This window comes from Columba livia, chromosome 19, assembly GCF_036013475.1.
Source record: "Columba livia isolate bColLiv1 breed racing homer chromosome 19, bColLiv1.pat.W.v2, whole genome shotgun sequence".
NCBI lineage: Eukaryota > Metazoa > Chordata > Aves > Columbiformes > Columbidae > Columba > Columba livia.
This window is the reverse complement of record NC_088620.1, coordinates 4,794,431-4,806,849: the sequence shown is the minus strand read 5'-3', so window position 1 is coordinate 4,806,849 and position 12,419 is coordinate 4,794,431. Positions and strand designations below refer to the sequence as shown.

At 49.5% G+C, this 12,419-nt stretch overlaps 1 protein-coding gene across 2 annotated transcripts in view; it reads left to right on the top strand.

Annotated features, from left to right (window-relative positions):
• Positions 1-9,064, top strand: part of ABL1 (ABL proto-oncogene 1, non-receptor tyrosine kinase) — a 73,476-nt gene extending 64,412 nt beyond the window's left edge. For both annotated transcript variants that reach the window (XM_065035191.1, XM_065035192.1), the window contains exons 8-11: positions 1,733-1,885; positions 2,449-2,538; positions 2,862-3,026; positions 5,399-9,064. In XM_065035191.1, coding sequence (XP_064891263.1) covers positions 1,733-1,885; positions 2,449-2,538; positions 2,862-3,026; positions 5,399-7,098 — 2,108 coding nt within the window. In that variant the 3' untranslated portion in view covers positions 7,099-9,064. The remainder of the gene's footprint in view (positions 1-1,732; positions 1,886-2,448; positions 2,539-2,861; positions 3,027-5,398) is intronic.
• The last annotated feature ends 3,355 nt before the right edge of the window (positions 9,065-12,419 follow it).

The window sequence follows — 12,419 nt, the reverse complement described above, 5'->3', positions numbered from 1 at the left end:
AGAATCTGGTTCATTTTATGTTACAAAAAAATTATATGCGTATCTGTGGAGTGATAGCTCCAAGCTTGTCTTTTTGCATTTTAAAAGAATAATCTTTGGAATGAGATGAGGAGAAACGGAAGGAAAATTTGATGACAAATGGTTATTGAAGAGCCCTGAGGTGCTGGTGATAAGAGTAGGCTCAGCTAAATGGAGCTACATTCTATCAAATCTGACCCCAGAAAATCTCATTGTACTTTTAATCAGCCGTTCTTTGGGTTTTCTATCTCTGCCATAGCTGTTGGTCAAATACTCAAAAGTGCCCGGTGACATGAGATAGAAGTTTGTGGGACGTGGTCGCAAAGGCACTTGGAAAATGTTATCCTGAGCATCTTCTATATGAAAAACAACACAGTGAAGCAGCAATGAAGTTTTCTGGAGTTTCGGGAAGCTGTGCAGAGAAAGGCTTTATTCAAAGAAACTTTTAGGTAGAGGGCTGATGCAAAATGTGTTATAAGTGGGAGGAAAACCCAAACCAAACTCCCAAGGAATGCGTGATTGCTGACCGAGGTGTTTCTTCTGCTTTGGACTCGGCCGTGGCGGCGTTGGCTGTTGCTGGGTATCCACGCCGCCTCAGGGATGCTGCTGAATCGCTGTGGTGGCTGCAGCATCCCTATTGCATCTAAATAGTAGAGTACTCGGGGAGGAAAATCCAAAAGGAGTGTTGGGTATCTTTAATTAGGGTTTGCGTAGTGAGAGTCGGGCAGTGGGCTTTGGGATCTGATCAGAACAACCGCCGTGCCCCGGGGCCACGGGTGCTGCTGGGCACACCGGAGTTTAGGCGCTTTCACCTCGCTGCCTTGAGACACCAATCAAAGAAAATTGTGCACAGAAATGTCTAATGTAAATCGCCCTTGGTGGTGGTACCATATAATGTGATGTGATTTCCTTACTTATGCAGAATCGTAATCGCTTTCTCTTCAGGTTAAGAACAGAATAGGGTGACTGAACTAATTACATGCAGGTTGTTGAACTGGCGTTGAGTCTGTTCTGCCTGCCCCACTGCTGGGTTGGCTGCCTGACCCTGCTGCTGACCCGCATCCCCACCCACATCTGGGGCTTGAATGTCTCGTCTGCCCCAAAACCCCTTTTTGTTGTGCTCTCCCTTTTCCTGTTCAGCTTCCCCTGTGACCAAAACAGCTCGTCCTCACCCCATTTTGTTGGTAGCAACTGCTGAAACTTTCCCCTCACCGCTGCCCCCCCGGTTTCTCCTGCACACCATGCAGCTAAACAAGGGCACCCCAAAACACTGTTTAAAAAAAGCTATTAAAATGTGCAAGTCCTGTGGGGAGAGGCTGCAGATGAGAGGAGCTGTCAAATTGAGGGAGAGACTGCAGTGCAGCAGGGAGACGGTTTCAGCTAATCCACTGTGAAGTCTCTTAATTGTGCCTTTAATAGGACTTGAAGGATCTCAAGGCGTTCAGGTTTGAGACAACTGATACATTGAAAATTAGTCTAATTCTACCCTGTCATATCGCAGGAGACTTGTCTGTGTTGACGACGAGGCTTGTTATGCTTCTTTAACGTTTAAGCTGCTGCTGAGCATGGGATCTGAGCCACCCAGAGCTGGTTTAAGTGTGCAGCACTGTTTAGTGACTGCTGCCACCAAACATCCTTTCAAATCTAAGATGAAAACAAAGCTTATTGATTTTTTGTTTTCCCTTTTTTCTTTTCCTTCCTTTCTCCACTGCAGCCTTTGGCGTTCTGCTGTGGGAAATTGCAACCTACGGTATGTCCCCTTACCCTGGGATTGACCTGTCTCAAGTCTACGAGCTGTTGGAGAAAGACTACCGGATGGAGCGCCCCGAAGGCTGTCCTGAGAAAGTTTATGAGCTCATGAGAGCGTGTAAGTGTTCCCCAGCCCTGCAAACGCGGCTTCTTAGCTCTGCAGAGGTGCCGTGAAGGTGCCAGGATCTGGCCACGTACGGCAACACACAAGAAACCCCCTGCCAGTTCCAGTGTACAATGCTGGGTACAAGTGTTTGGTTAAAACTGTTTTCCCCAGAGGATGAACACGCTATGAAACCAGCCATTCTTCCCTACTGGGAGCACACAGGCCTGGGGGAGAGATTTGTTGTTCAGCTCAATGTTTTCTTTGTCTCCTTTTTCCTGACAATTTAAAGAAAAGCTTGTGCTCTAAGGATGAAGCAGGAGCTTCATTAGGCTTCTTAAGGGACTGACTGTTACTCTTCCACTGTGGCCTTTTGGTACGTGACTTAGCGCAATATGTTTTTTTCCAGCATTACTTTGGCTCAGTGCAGACACCCAGCGCCCTTCAAATGAGGTTTCCATGTCGTTATTTCATCTTGCCCGTTTTATAAAATAGGAACTGCTGTTACTGACTCCTCCTGGTGTAGTGTGTGGAATGTCTGATGTGGTGGGCAGTTCTGAGCGGTGTTGTTTTTGCAGGCTGGCAGTGGAGCCCTTCCGACAGACCCTCCTTTGCGGAGATCCATCAGGCCTTTGAAACCATGTTTCAGGAATCCAGCATATCGGACGGTAGGTCTGGGGCCCTTGGACTAACAATTCCAGGGATGGAAACGGGGCCAACTGCATCCTTACCTGTGTGTTTTTATGGACTGCTTTGCAGTGAAACTCAATCCTGGGTTGTACTGCCCAGTGCAAACAGTGTAGAAAGCAGAGATGTGTTTGCATTTGGGCATTTCTCTGGATGGGCACGTGTCTAATTTTAAAGGGCCAAATGGCTGAACAACCTCAAGGAACCTCTACTTTGTGTTGTTTGCTTTTCTTTTGTGCTAGGAACTCTGAACAGCACGATAGTTTTGATCTTTTGTTGATTGTAGTGATTTTCTTTGTTGCAGAGGTGGAGAAGGAGTTGGGAAAGAAGGGCATGAGGAGCGTAGTGAGCAATTTCCTCCAGGCCCCAGAGTTACCAACCAAAACACGGACATCGAGGAGAGCTGCTGAAAGCAAAGATGCCAACGAGGGCTTGGAGACCACACATGCTCGAGGCCAGGGAGAATGTGGTAGGTTTTAATTAAAGTCATTATTCCTTCAGGAAATACAGAAGAAAACAAAATACACGTCCAGCTCCAGGTCTTCACCTAGGAAAAGCTGACTCTAATAACAGGTGCCGTCTTTCCTTACCAGTGTTGTGTTTCTGGGTGACAGGCTGCTGAGTTTGCTTTCCTGGGGTCAGAACTCCCTTTTATTATTTTTTGCAAAGGCAGGTTGTTAATTTTGGGACCAGGTACACATGGAGCAGCTGGGAGTGTGAGTCTTTTCACTGGGTGAGGCATGGACGCTGTACCTGCCGTTGCTTAGAGGAGCCCTCGAAGTTCTTTTAACTTAATGGCTGTAGCCTGCAGCTCCCTGTGGACCAGAACCTGAGCTCTCTGATCGTTTCCTCTTCCCACTCCCTGCTAGGAGCTATCAGTGGGATCTCCCACTGCATCTGCGTGCTGGGTGATCTGCTGTGTTCAAGCCACTTTACACTATCACGCTGCATAATTTAAAGCAGGACGATTGCTCGGGTTTAGCAAACCCCACAAGGGATGTTTCTTCACTGCTCCGTCCTACCAGGTTTGTGCTCGGAGCACTGAAGAGTATTACTCTTGGCAGGTACCAAATATAATTTCAGCAAGGGACAAAGAGGTATTTACAGAATCTTCTATGAAATTAAACTCTCAATCAGTTTCTTCATCAACTTACCTTGCATTTTGAGATAATAAAAGCAATGGTAAAATGCTGAATGTGTGGAGTAGATTAGTATCTAGTTCATGTGAAAAAATAATAAGGTAAACCAAAATGCAGTGGGTTTTTTTCCAGCTCCTGTTGAGGGTGCCTTCTCTAACCATTCATATGACTGACCTTTCTTGTGTAATGTCAAATTCACTTAGTAGTACATATTTCAGTAGCAGATATATGTACATGTAGACAAAAAGGGGCAAAAAAAAAAGGTGGTAAAATGTTGGAAAAAGAAAGTATTAGTGACTTAGAAAGGAAGGTTATTTACCATATATAGGGAATATAATTGCCTAGTATTACAAGCTTTGAAGTAAAATAACTTCATTTAAATACTTGAGGGCTTTGAGAGATTCAAGTGTAGCAGAAATAATATGATTTTAACATTATGCTGGGAATCATTTCGCTCTTTATTGTGAAAGAAAATTTTTCACATTAAAGTTTTATTGTGGTTTCGCCTTCAATTGTCAGTGTTTCCATAGCAAGTCCAGCAGCTGGAAGCTGATCCTCAGTGCAAGCTGCTGGTTTTCTCTGGATCTCCGCTGTGTGTAGACACAGCAAGGCCATGGTCTTCTCAAGTGCTGAGAGCTCTGATGGTTGTCCAGTGCCCCATAAGTAGTTGTGTGGAATGGTTTAACTGCAGTGGGCCTGTGGAAGTGTGCTGTCTTCTCAAAGTACACAACCATTTTTCTTCCGATTCTCCCTCCTCAACCAAAATCCCTTCCTCAACCCAAATCCTACCCATAGCGTGATGATCACCGATACGTGACTAAGCAGCATCCTCCTTTTCCCCTGTGACTCCGCTTCATCTCCCCGCGTGGCTGTAGCTGTGTGTGCTGCCCTGCAGGCATTCCTCCTTGGAATTAAACCGCCGTCTGAGCGCCTGGCCTGGGAATGAGACCCTGTGTCAGGGAGAGACCTTCAGGACTCTGTATACATTTATTATAAACCACTATTCATTTTTAAATATCTCTTCTACGTGGAGAAGGGCTCACCCACCATTTCACCTGGAGCAGTGCTGCTGAAGGAGACTTGCTACCGCTTTCCCCCGTTATTGTACAAAACCGGTCGTCTTTGCAGTGGAACGACCTGAAGGGTTCAGCTGTCGAAAGGCATCTTGACTTCTGCTTGTGAAAAAGTTATTTCCATTCCCCACAAAGGTTTTCACCAGGGAGGAGATGGGGAGTATCAGAATCTAAACGAACAAAGAGGCTGGGGATGGAGTTGGGTGACAGAGGTGCCTTATTAATTCAGAGGGTCGGCTGTTCAAGAGACAGCAACAGCACAGGGACTGAAGCAAAGGCCTCTTAATATTTATCTTCATCACAGTGCGAGGCTTAGACAAGTCTCCAGATGCGAGGGCAGGAATCTGAAAATAAACATTTTGTGTTTGTATGTCACTGTTTAAATCAGAAGCCTTCAGGGAAGGTAGTTTGGCAGCTGAGTCCTGTAGCAGCCACCTTAGAAATGAATGTATGCAGGACTGGGGACCGCGCTCAGTCCAGGCTTGAGTGCGGCTGCACTTGCTCTGATATTGTCTCTCTTTACAGAACCTGCACCTTCCGTAGGTGCTGCAGTGCTTTGATCCTTGAAGAAAACTGATTATTCTGGCTGTTGAAGCAATGCTCAGTAGACTCTTTTCTTTCCCTTGCAGACCCTCTGGATCACGAGCCTGCTATTTCTCCCTTGCTTCCGCGGAAGGAGAGAGTGGCCTTGGAGAGCAGTTTGAATGAAGACGAGAGGCTGCTTCCGAAAGACAAAAAGCACAACCTCTTCAGCGCCCTTATCAAGAAGAAGAAGAAAACTGCCCCTACCCCTCCGAAACGGAGCAGTTCCTTCCGAGAGATGGATGGGCACCTGGACCGCCGGGCGGGTGGGGAGGAGGAGTGCAGGGATGCTGGCAACGGAGCTTTTGTCGCACCCCCCGCAGACATAGCGGACCCCAGCAAGTTTCAGAGCCCAAGCAACGGGTCTGGTGTCACCAACGGGGTTGTCACGGGGAGCTCTGGATTCTTATCTCCCCACTTACGGAAGAAATCCAGCACGATGAGCAGCAGTCGAGGGGTGGCTGGTGAAGAGGAGAGCGGTTCCAACTCCAGCAAGCGTTTCTTGAGGTCCTGCTCAGCCTCCTGTGTGCCCCATGGAGCAAAGGACACCGAGTGGAAATCTGTGACTCTGCCTCGGGATTTGCAGTCCACGGGACGCCAGTTCGATTCCTCCACTTTTGGGGGACACAAAAGTGAAAAGCCAGCACTGCCTCGGAAACGGGCAAACGAGGCCAAGACTGACATTGCTGTCAGGGGAACTGTGACCCCTCCTCCGCGGCTGCTTAAGAAAAACGAAGAGACCACTGACGATGTGTTCAAAGATGCGGAGTCGAGCCCTGGCTCCAGCCCTCCCACTCTGACGCCGAAACTTGGCCGTAGGCAACCTGCCGCCCCTCCTTCCTCCAGCGTGCTCCACAAGGACGATGGAGTCAAATCCAGTGCCTTAGGTACCACTGTGACAATGGACCAAGGTTCTGCTGCCAAACCCACCCCTGCGGGGTTCGTGGGCGCCAGCAAAGCTTCCTCTGAGGAGCCACGGCTGCGGAGGCTCAAGCAAACCTCTGAGGCAGCAGGGAAGGACAAAGGGAAGTTATCGAAGCTGAAACCAGCCCCTCCAATTCCGCTCTCTTCATCCTCCATCGGCAAGTCCGGGAAGGTTTCTCACAGCCCCAGCCACGAAGCAGCAGCAGATGTGACATCTGGGCCGAAATCCAAACAGTTGACTCAGGTTGGAGAGGCTGCAAGCAGTGATGCTGTCAAGCCAAACCAGTCGGGGGAAGGTGTGAAAAAGCTGGGGATCCCCTCAGTACCAAAGCCCCAGTCCTCTACAAAGCTGCTGATGAGCACAGCGACCCCAGCTGCTTCTTCCTCAGCGGTACCCTCTGCCCCTGGTGGGGACCAGCCATCATCTACAGCCTTCATCCCCCTCATATCTACCAGGGTCTCGCTGCGGAAGACGCGACAGCCCCCGGAGAGGATCGCCAGTGGCACCATCACTAAGGGAGTGGTGTTGGAAAGCACCGAGGCTCTACGGATCGCCATCAGCAAGAACTCTGAACAAATGGCAAGCCACAGCGCTGTCTTGGAGGCTGGCAAGAACCTCTACACCTTCTGCGTGAGCTACGTGGACTCCATTCAGCAGATGAGGAACAAATTTGCTTTTCGGGAGGCCATCAACAAGCTGGAGAATAACCTACGGGAGCTTCAGATCTGCCCAGCAACAGCTGGTAGTGGTCCAGCAGCCACCCAGGACTTTAGCAAACTTCTCAGTTCAGTGAAAGAAATCAGTGACATTGTTCAGAGGTAGCAGAAGCCAGGTTTAAAAATAAAATTACAATGGGCCAAAGCCAACTGTGGAGAGAGTAACGTGTGGACTGACAGGGGAGCGGGGCATCCAGGTTAGGGCTGTGCCAAAGCCACAGACTGTGAACAGATGCCCCAGCTCCAAAGGGCAGGGCTGTGTTCAAGAGGCACTTTCCACCCTCTGAACTCAGCTTCCCTGTGTTTCATATACTCGTAACCGTCTTATCTGTGGAGTTCTTGCCTTGTGGACTACAAGTCTAAATGCTGATGTCACACCATGCCTTTTTATTAATATTTTATTGTTCTGGACAGACCATTAAGACTGAAGCCAGACTGATGGACACTGAGGTGCCATCCTCCTCAGGAGGACTTTCTACTGCGTTTCCTTCCCCTCCCTCTGCCCCACTGCACACAAGGATGAGTGTTTGAATAGCAATATACCCACTGCGTTTCTTGAAGAGTTGCAGCACGTGTCCCTGGCCCGAGTCTCACCCTTATGTGATGTTCATGCAGTAGACTTGGTGCTTGGGAGGGATGGGGGGATAATTGTTACTGTAAGGTTTCTTTTTAATGACAGAATGCTACAAGTGATGTTTGCCCAAATTCTTCTGATGATTCCACTTGCTGCCCTTCATTTCTGTGTTTTCAGTAATTTCTTGTTGGGCCCAAGTGAATTCCCTGGGTTCAAAACGTTGCAGGGAGCACCCGCTGGTGTTTGGAGATCTCCCTTTGGTAGTGAAGAAGGACTGGAGAAGGATGTGCTGTCACACCCTGGTGATATCCAACATTAACAGGGCTGGTGTTTGGGGTGGAGGCTGCAGGGGCCAGGGAGCAGGAGGCATCGCTCCCTGCAAGACAGGAGTGCTGCAGGAGGGGGAGAGAGCTTAGGATGAGTTCAGAGACACCACCGTGCCTCCAGCGTTGTTTGGCTGAGCTTGCACATTGCAGATGGGCCAGAACTGCTGTTTCTCTAGCTGAATTTCCAGACTTCTTTACTCTTTGAGCAGAGGTGGGACCCGGCTTCCGCGCTCCCGTAGAGACCTGGGCTCTGGGGGGCTGCGGTGCCTCCCTTTCCGTGCCGACGTGAAGCTCAGATGCCAGGACGTCGGGGTTCAAACTGTCAGTACCTTCATGCCGCCGTGGTTCCATCCAGCATCACACGAGGAGCTGTGAGCACTGCAGACGTCTCTCTTGGGCACATCTCCCGAGGAACCCGCGCCGAACGCTGACAGCAGGACTCTGCGCCTCCCTTCCGAGGTCCTCTGACCTTCCCAACTAATGCAACGCGACTGGGAACTAACTGTGACTTGTGACAGTAGTGAAAGAACAAGGTTTAGGGCTATTAACAGTGCAATTTAACTCCTCTTAACAGTTCCAAACAAGAGAAAAAAAGCATTTTCCATGTCCTGTTCCCCTGTAACTCTTGTGACCCCTCTTGTGTATCTTAAACACTAATTGCCTTCAATTGTATTTTATTCTGTTCTCTTTGGAACTGTTTGTTTTGTATATGATTTCTAGTAGTTCACTCGTGTGCGTTCACACCACTTCTCGCCCTCACAAACAGCCGTGACTTAACACATGACAAATGTTCAAAAGGAAATACACCCTTCTGCCACAGGCTGCCTTGGAAAATGTAAGGAAAACAAACACCACAAGCCTTGGACTGTCTCTTTCCTGGAGGTACTGTTTTTACTTTGATAACATATTGTGCCACTATATTATACATTTGTATCTTGTTATTACACACTTTTGTAGACTCGTCTTTTTTACAGTGTGTAAATAGCTTCGTCCTTCATCTCTGTGATACTTAAGGGGGTTGTTTCCCCTTTAATTTGGTCCAGTACAGATTGTTTCTGTACACGACTTTCAATTCTTCCTCCTCTCTTTCTCTATTTTTCTTTTTTTGATTTATTTTTTATTCCAGTCTCTCTTGCCTAGTATATTTAAAAATAAATCAATGTTGAGGAAAACCCGTGTTTGTCTGTTAGTGTGACTTTTCCAGCCCAGTTACCTCCCCTTAGATTCCACATCCAAAAAGGGGGGTTCCCTGTTCACTGTGGGCTGGTTGGATCCAGGCAGCAGCACCTTCCATGGCCTTTGGATCTGGCTCTGAAAAATCAGGAGAGAAAAAAGATGCACAGATGAATGGCTGTGTCATTACCTCTTCCACAGCAAAGACTTTGCTGTTGTCTTCAATGCGATTTAAATCAGAGATTTGACTTGAAGCTTTTCTTCCTGTTCATTTTTTGTCTTCTGTAGTTCAACTGCTGTTGTTTTTTCCTCCTGCTCTATAAAACAACCTCGGAGTTTCTCTCCTCAGACAGTTCTGGCTGCTCCCTCCCTCATCTCCAGTTGTTCACTGGCTCAGGCTCCTTGGGTGAGATGCTCTGAGTGCAACCTGCAGTGAGGAGCTTCCCGCTCCCCTCCCTGGAGACTCCAGCACATCACACGGTGCTCCCCGTGCGGCTTTACTGCCTAAAAATTGGAAATAACAGTTCCAAAAATCCATACTTATCTTCTGTTTTCAGACTACAGCCTCTGCAGCAAATCTGGAGGGAGGGATGGATCCAGGTGCTAAGCAGCCCCCAAAATGAGATGCTGCCTTGATTAATGAAGGCGTCAAAACAGGGCGAGAAGGAAACGAGGGCAGATGAAAGCGAGTGATATGCCCGAGGTCCCGCGGTTGCTCAGAGATGTTTCAGGGCTATAACCCAGCTCATCCAATTTCTGTTCCCCTCGACAAGTCCTTGGTGAGATCTGTCGGTCCTGGTGTAGGGAACCCCCCGTTCACGGGCCATGGGGACAAGGCTCATCGCAAATCTTGTCCTGCTCTGACAGCGATTGCATCGGGCCGCTTCCAATGAGCGTGAGATGAAAGGAGAGGGGAGGATGCTGTGGGCGAATAAAAGTGTCATTAATGGCCTGCACTTGGCAAGGCTTGGGCTGCTTCTCAGCAAAGTGTCCTGTGAATCACACGCGGAGCTACAAGGGGTTCTTGGTTGGTTTGTGACAATGGCACTCAACAAAAATCTGAAGCCAGGCTGCTCTTGGTGACTTGGAGGTGGTGAGTAGCTGTGGGGTGAGGGAAGATCTGGAGAAGCTTAACCTGCCCCTAAATACAATTGCACCTGGTGATCTCCATCTCTGCTGCTCCGGGACTGGCCCAGCTGGGGAAAACCCCGGGATCTGCAGAGCTGGGAGTGAAGGAGAAGGGGATTAAAGGCTAAATTTAGCTGAGTACAGTAGGAGTTGATTTAACAGATCGATGCATTTAACAGTTTGATTGCTCAAATTTTCAAGGCTATTGAGCTTGAAAGTGAGAGTGCTCTGGGGGAAAAATAGCTGTGTTTGTGTTTTTGTTTTGGTTTTCATGTCTTTGAAATTACAACGTCCTCTCTTTTAAGCTTTCCTTTAATGTCATCCTGCCTTTTGTTGAGAAGTTGCTTGTCACAAGATGTAAAATGTGGTCAGTGTTTTACGCTCGCTTCTTTTTTCTCAAAAGAAACCCCACCAAACAATTGTATTGTGGAGGTGCTGTGGAGCAGCGGCACTGCGCGGGGGACGAGCAGGGACCAACTGACAGCCTCTCCCTTCTTTGACATTAATCCTTTCACGATTGAAGAGAGAGGAAAATGCACCTAAGCTCTGTGTCACCTCTGAAGAGAGGGTTTGTGGCATCGTGTGCATCGGAAAGCACAGAGCGAGATGGCCCATGGTAATGATGCTCCTGGATTGCGCAGCTTGTCCGCCCACGCCGATGCCCTGGCAGTGGTGTTGGTGTCCCTAGAGCTGTGGGTTAGGGACAGCCCTGCAAGTCATTTGGCTGTTTAGGCTTGGCTCCAAGCTGTCCTCCCTGGCGGTGGAGGGTTGCTTGGTGTTTTTTCAGCAGTAGATCCAGCTCAGCAGAAGGTTTACCTGCAAACCGGGCTATGCTCAACTGTTTTCCCAGCAATCGCCCCCCTGTTGAAGGTTACGTGTTTGGCCTGACATCCAGTCTGCTGATAAAGGTCCCACCTGTGCCCCTGGGGCCGCAGTGCTGAATGACCCAGTTATGATGCATTAGCCCCTTCATGAGTCCCTCGGATGTGATTGAACCCGGCTCTCTCTTTACAGAGGATCTGCCTGGGCTTCTGAGATTTGCTGCTCGCGTTGTGTGTGTTTGTGGGGCTGCTGGGGACAGAGGAAAGACAACAAGCAGCTACAGGAAAGGAGCAGATGAGCAGAGATGGAGCTGGGGCCAGGATGAGGGTTGTGCCCTGGTCAGGGAAGGATAACGGGGTGTTTTATAGAGGCTCCCAGCACTGGTGGTGGTGGCAGCAAGTCTCTGCATCGGGGTCCACGGGCCGTGTGTAGAGTACCCAACGCGTGTCTGATGCCCTGTCTACACTCAGCTCTGCCGCAGTGAATCCGGCCCCTTACGGTTCGGTGTGCGGGTTGTTCTGTGCTCTCCGGCTGTCAAAGGTGTTGGGGTCTGGGTGTCCCCCTGGGAGCTGCCCCGCAAAGGGACCCGGGAGGGGAGGAATTGGGAGGGAATGCAGATTCCCACAGATTCCCGTGGGAGCTGGACGGGAGACACCAAGTCCAGAATGCAGGGATGAGCTCCCCAACCTCCTGGGGGTCCTTCCTGGTGTGTTCCCGCCTCCTTCCTCCCAGGCAGCACCCCCAGACTCCAGGCACTTATTTTCCATTCACTTTTACCTCCTCCCCCCAGCATCAATCACCAAGGACAACAACAAAGAGCCTGGCCTGCTGCCTTTTCCCAAGCGCATCACCATCCAGCTGAGGGCTGGGCCGGGGTGCTGCAGACCCTTGCACCCCACGTCACAGCCTGTGGGGAGCCGGGGGACAGCATCACCCCCACGACACGGAGCTGCCCATCACGGAGCCCCTGGACACAGGGGCTGAGCCCAGCTCTGTCCCACCTGCCAGGTAAGTGCTGTGGGAAGCACTGACTTTTAAATAACTTATACAGAGGGTTATTGCACTTCAATCAAAGCCTCGTTATACCTGGGGTTTTATCATGCTGCTTTGAGCCTTTTTCTTTCCCGGGTTTGAGAGCAGGAGCCCAGACGTCCCCCCCCAGCACCACGCAGCAGGTTTCCTTTCCCTTCCCGCAGCAGCCGGTGCCGCTTTTCCCTGCAATGATCCATCACCGCAAAGCCAGGGCTTCGCTCGCTAGCCCAGTGTTGCTCCAAAATTGTTTCCCCTTCATCCCACCCCCCCATTCCAGCGCAGGGTAAAATTGATCAGTGCATATTTATTGATGGTTTGAACACTCAAAAGAAAGGGGGGGGGGAAAGGGATGTTGCCATAGAAACATCAATA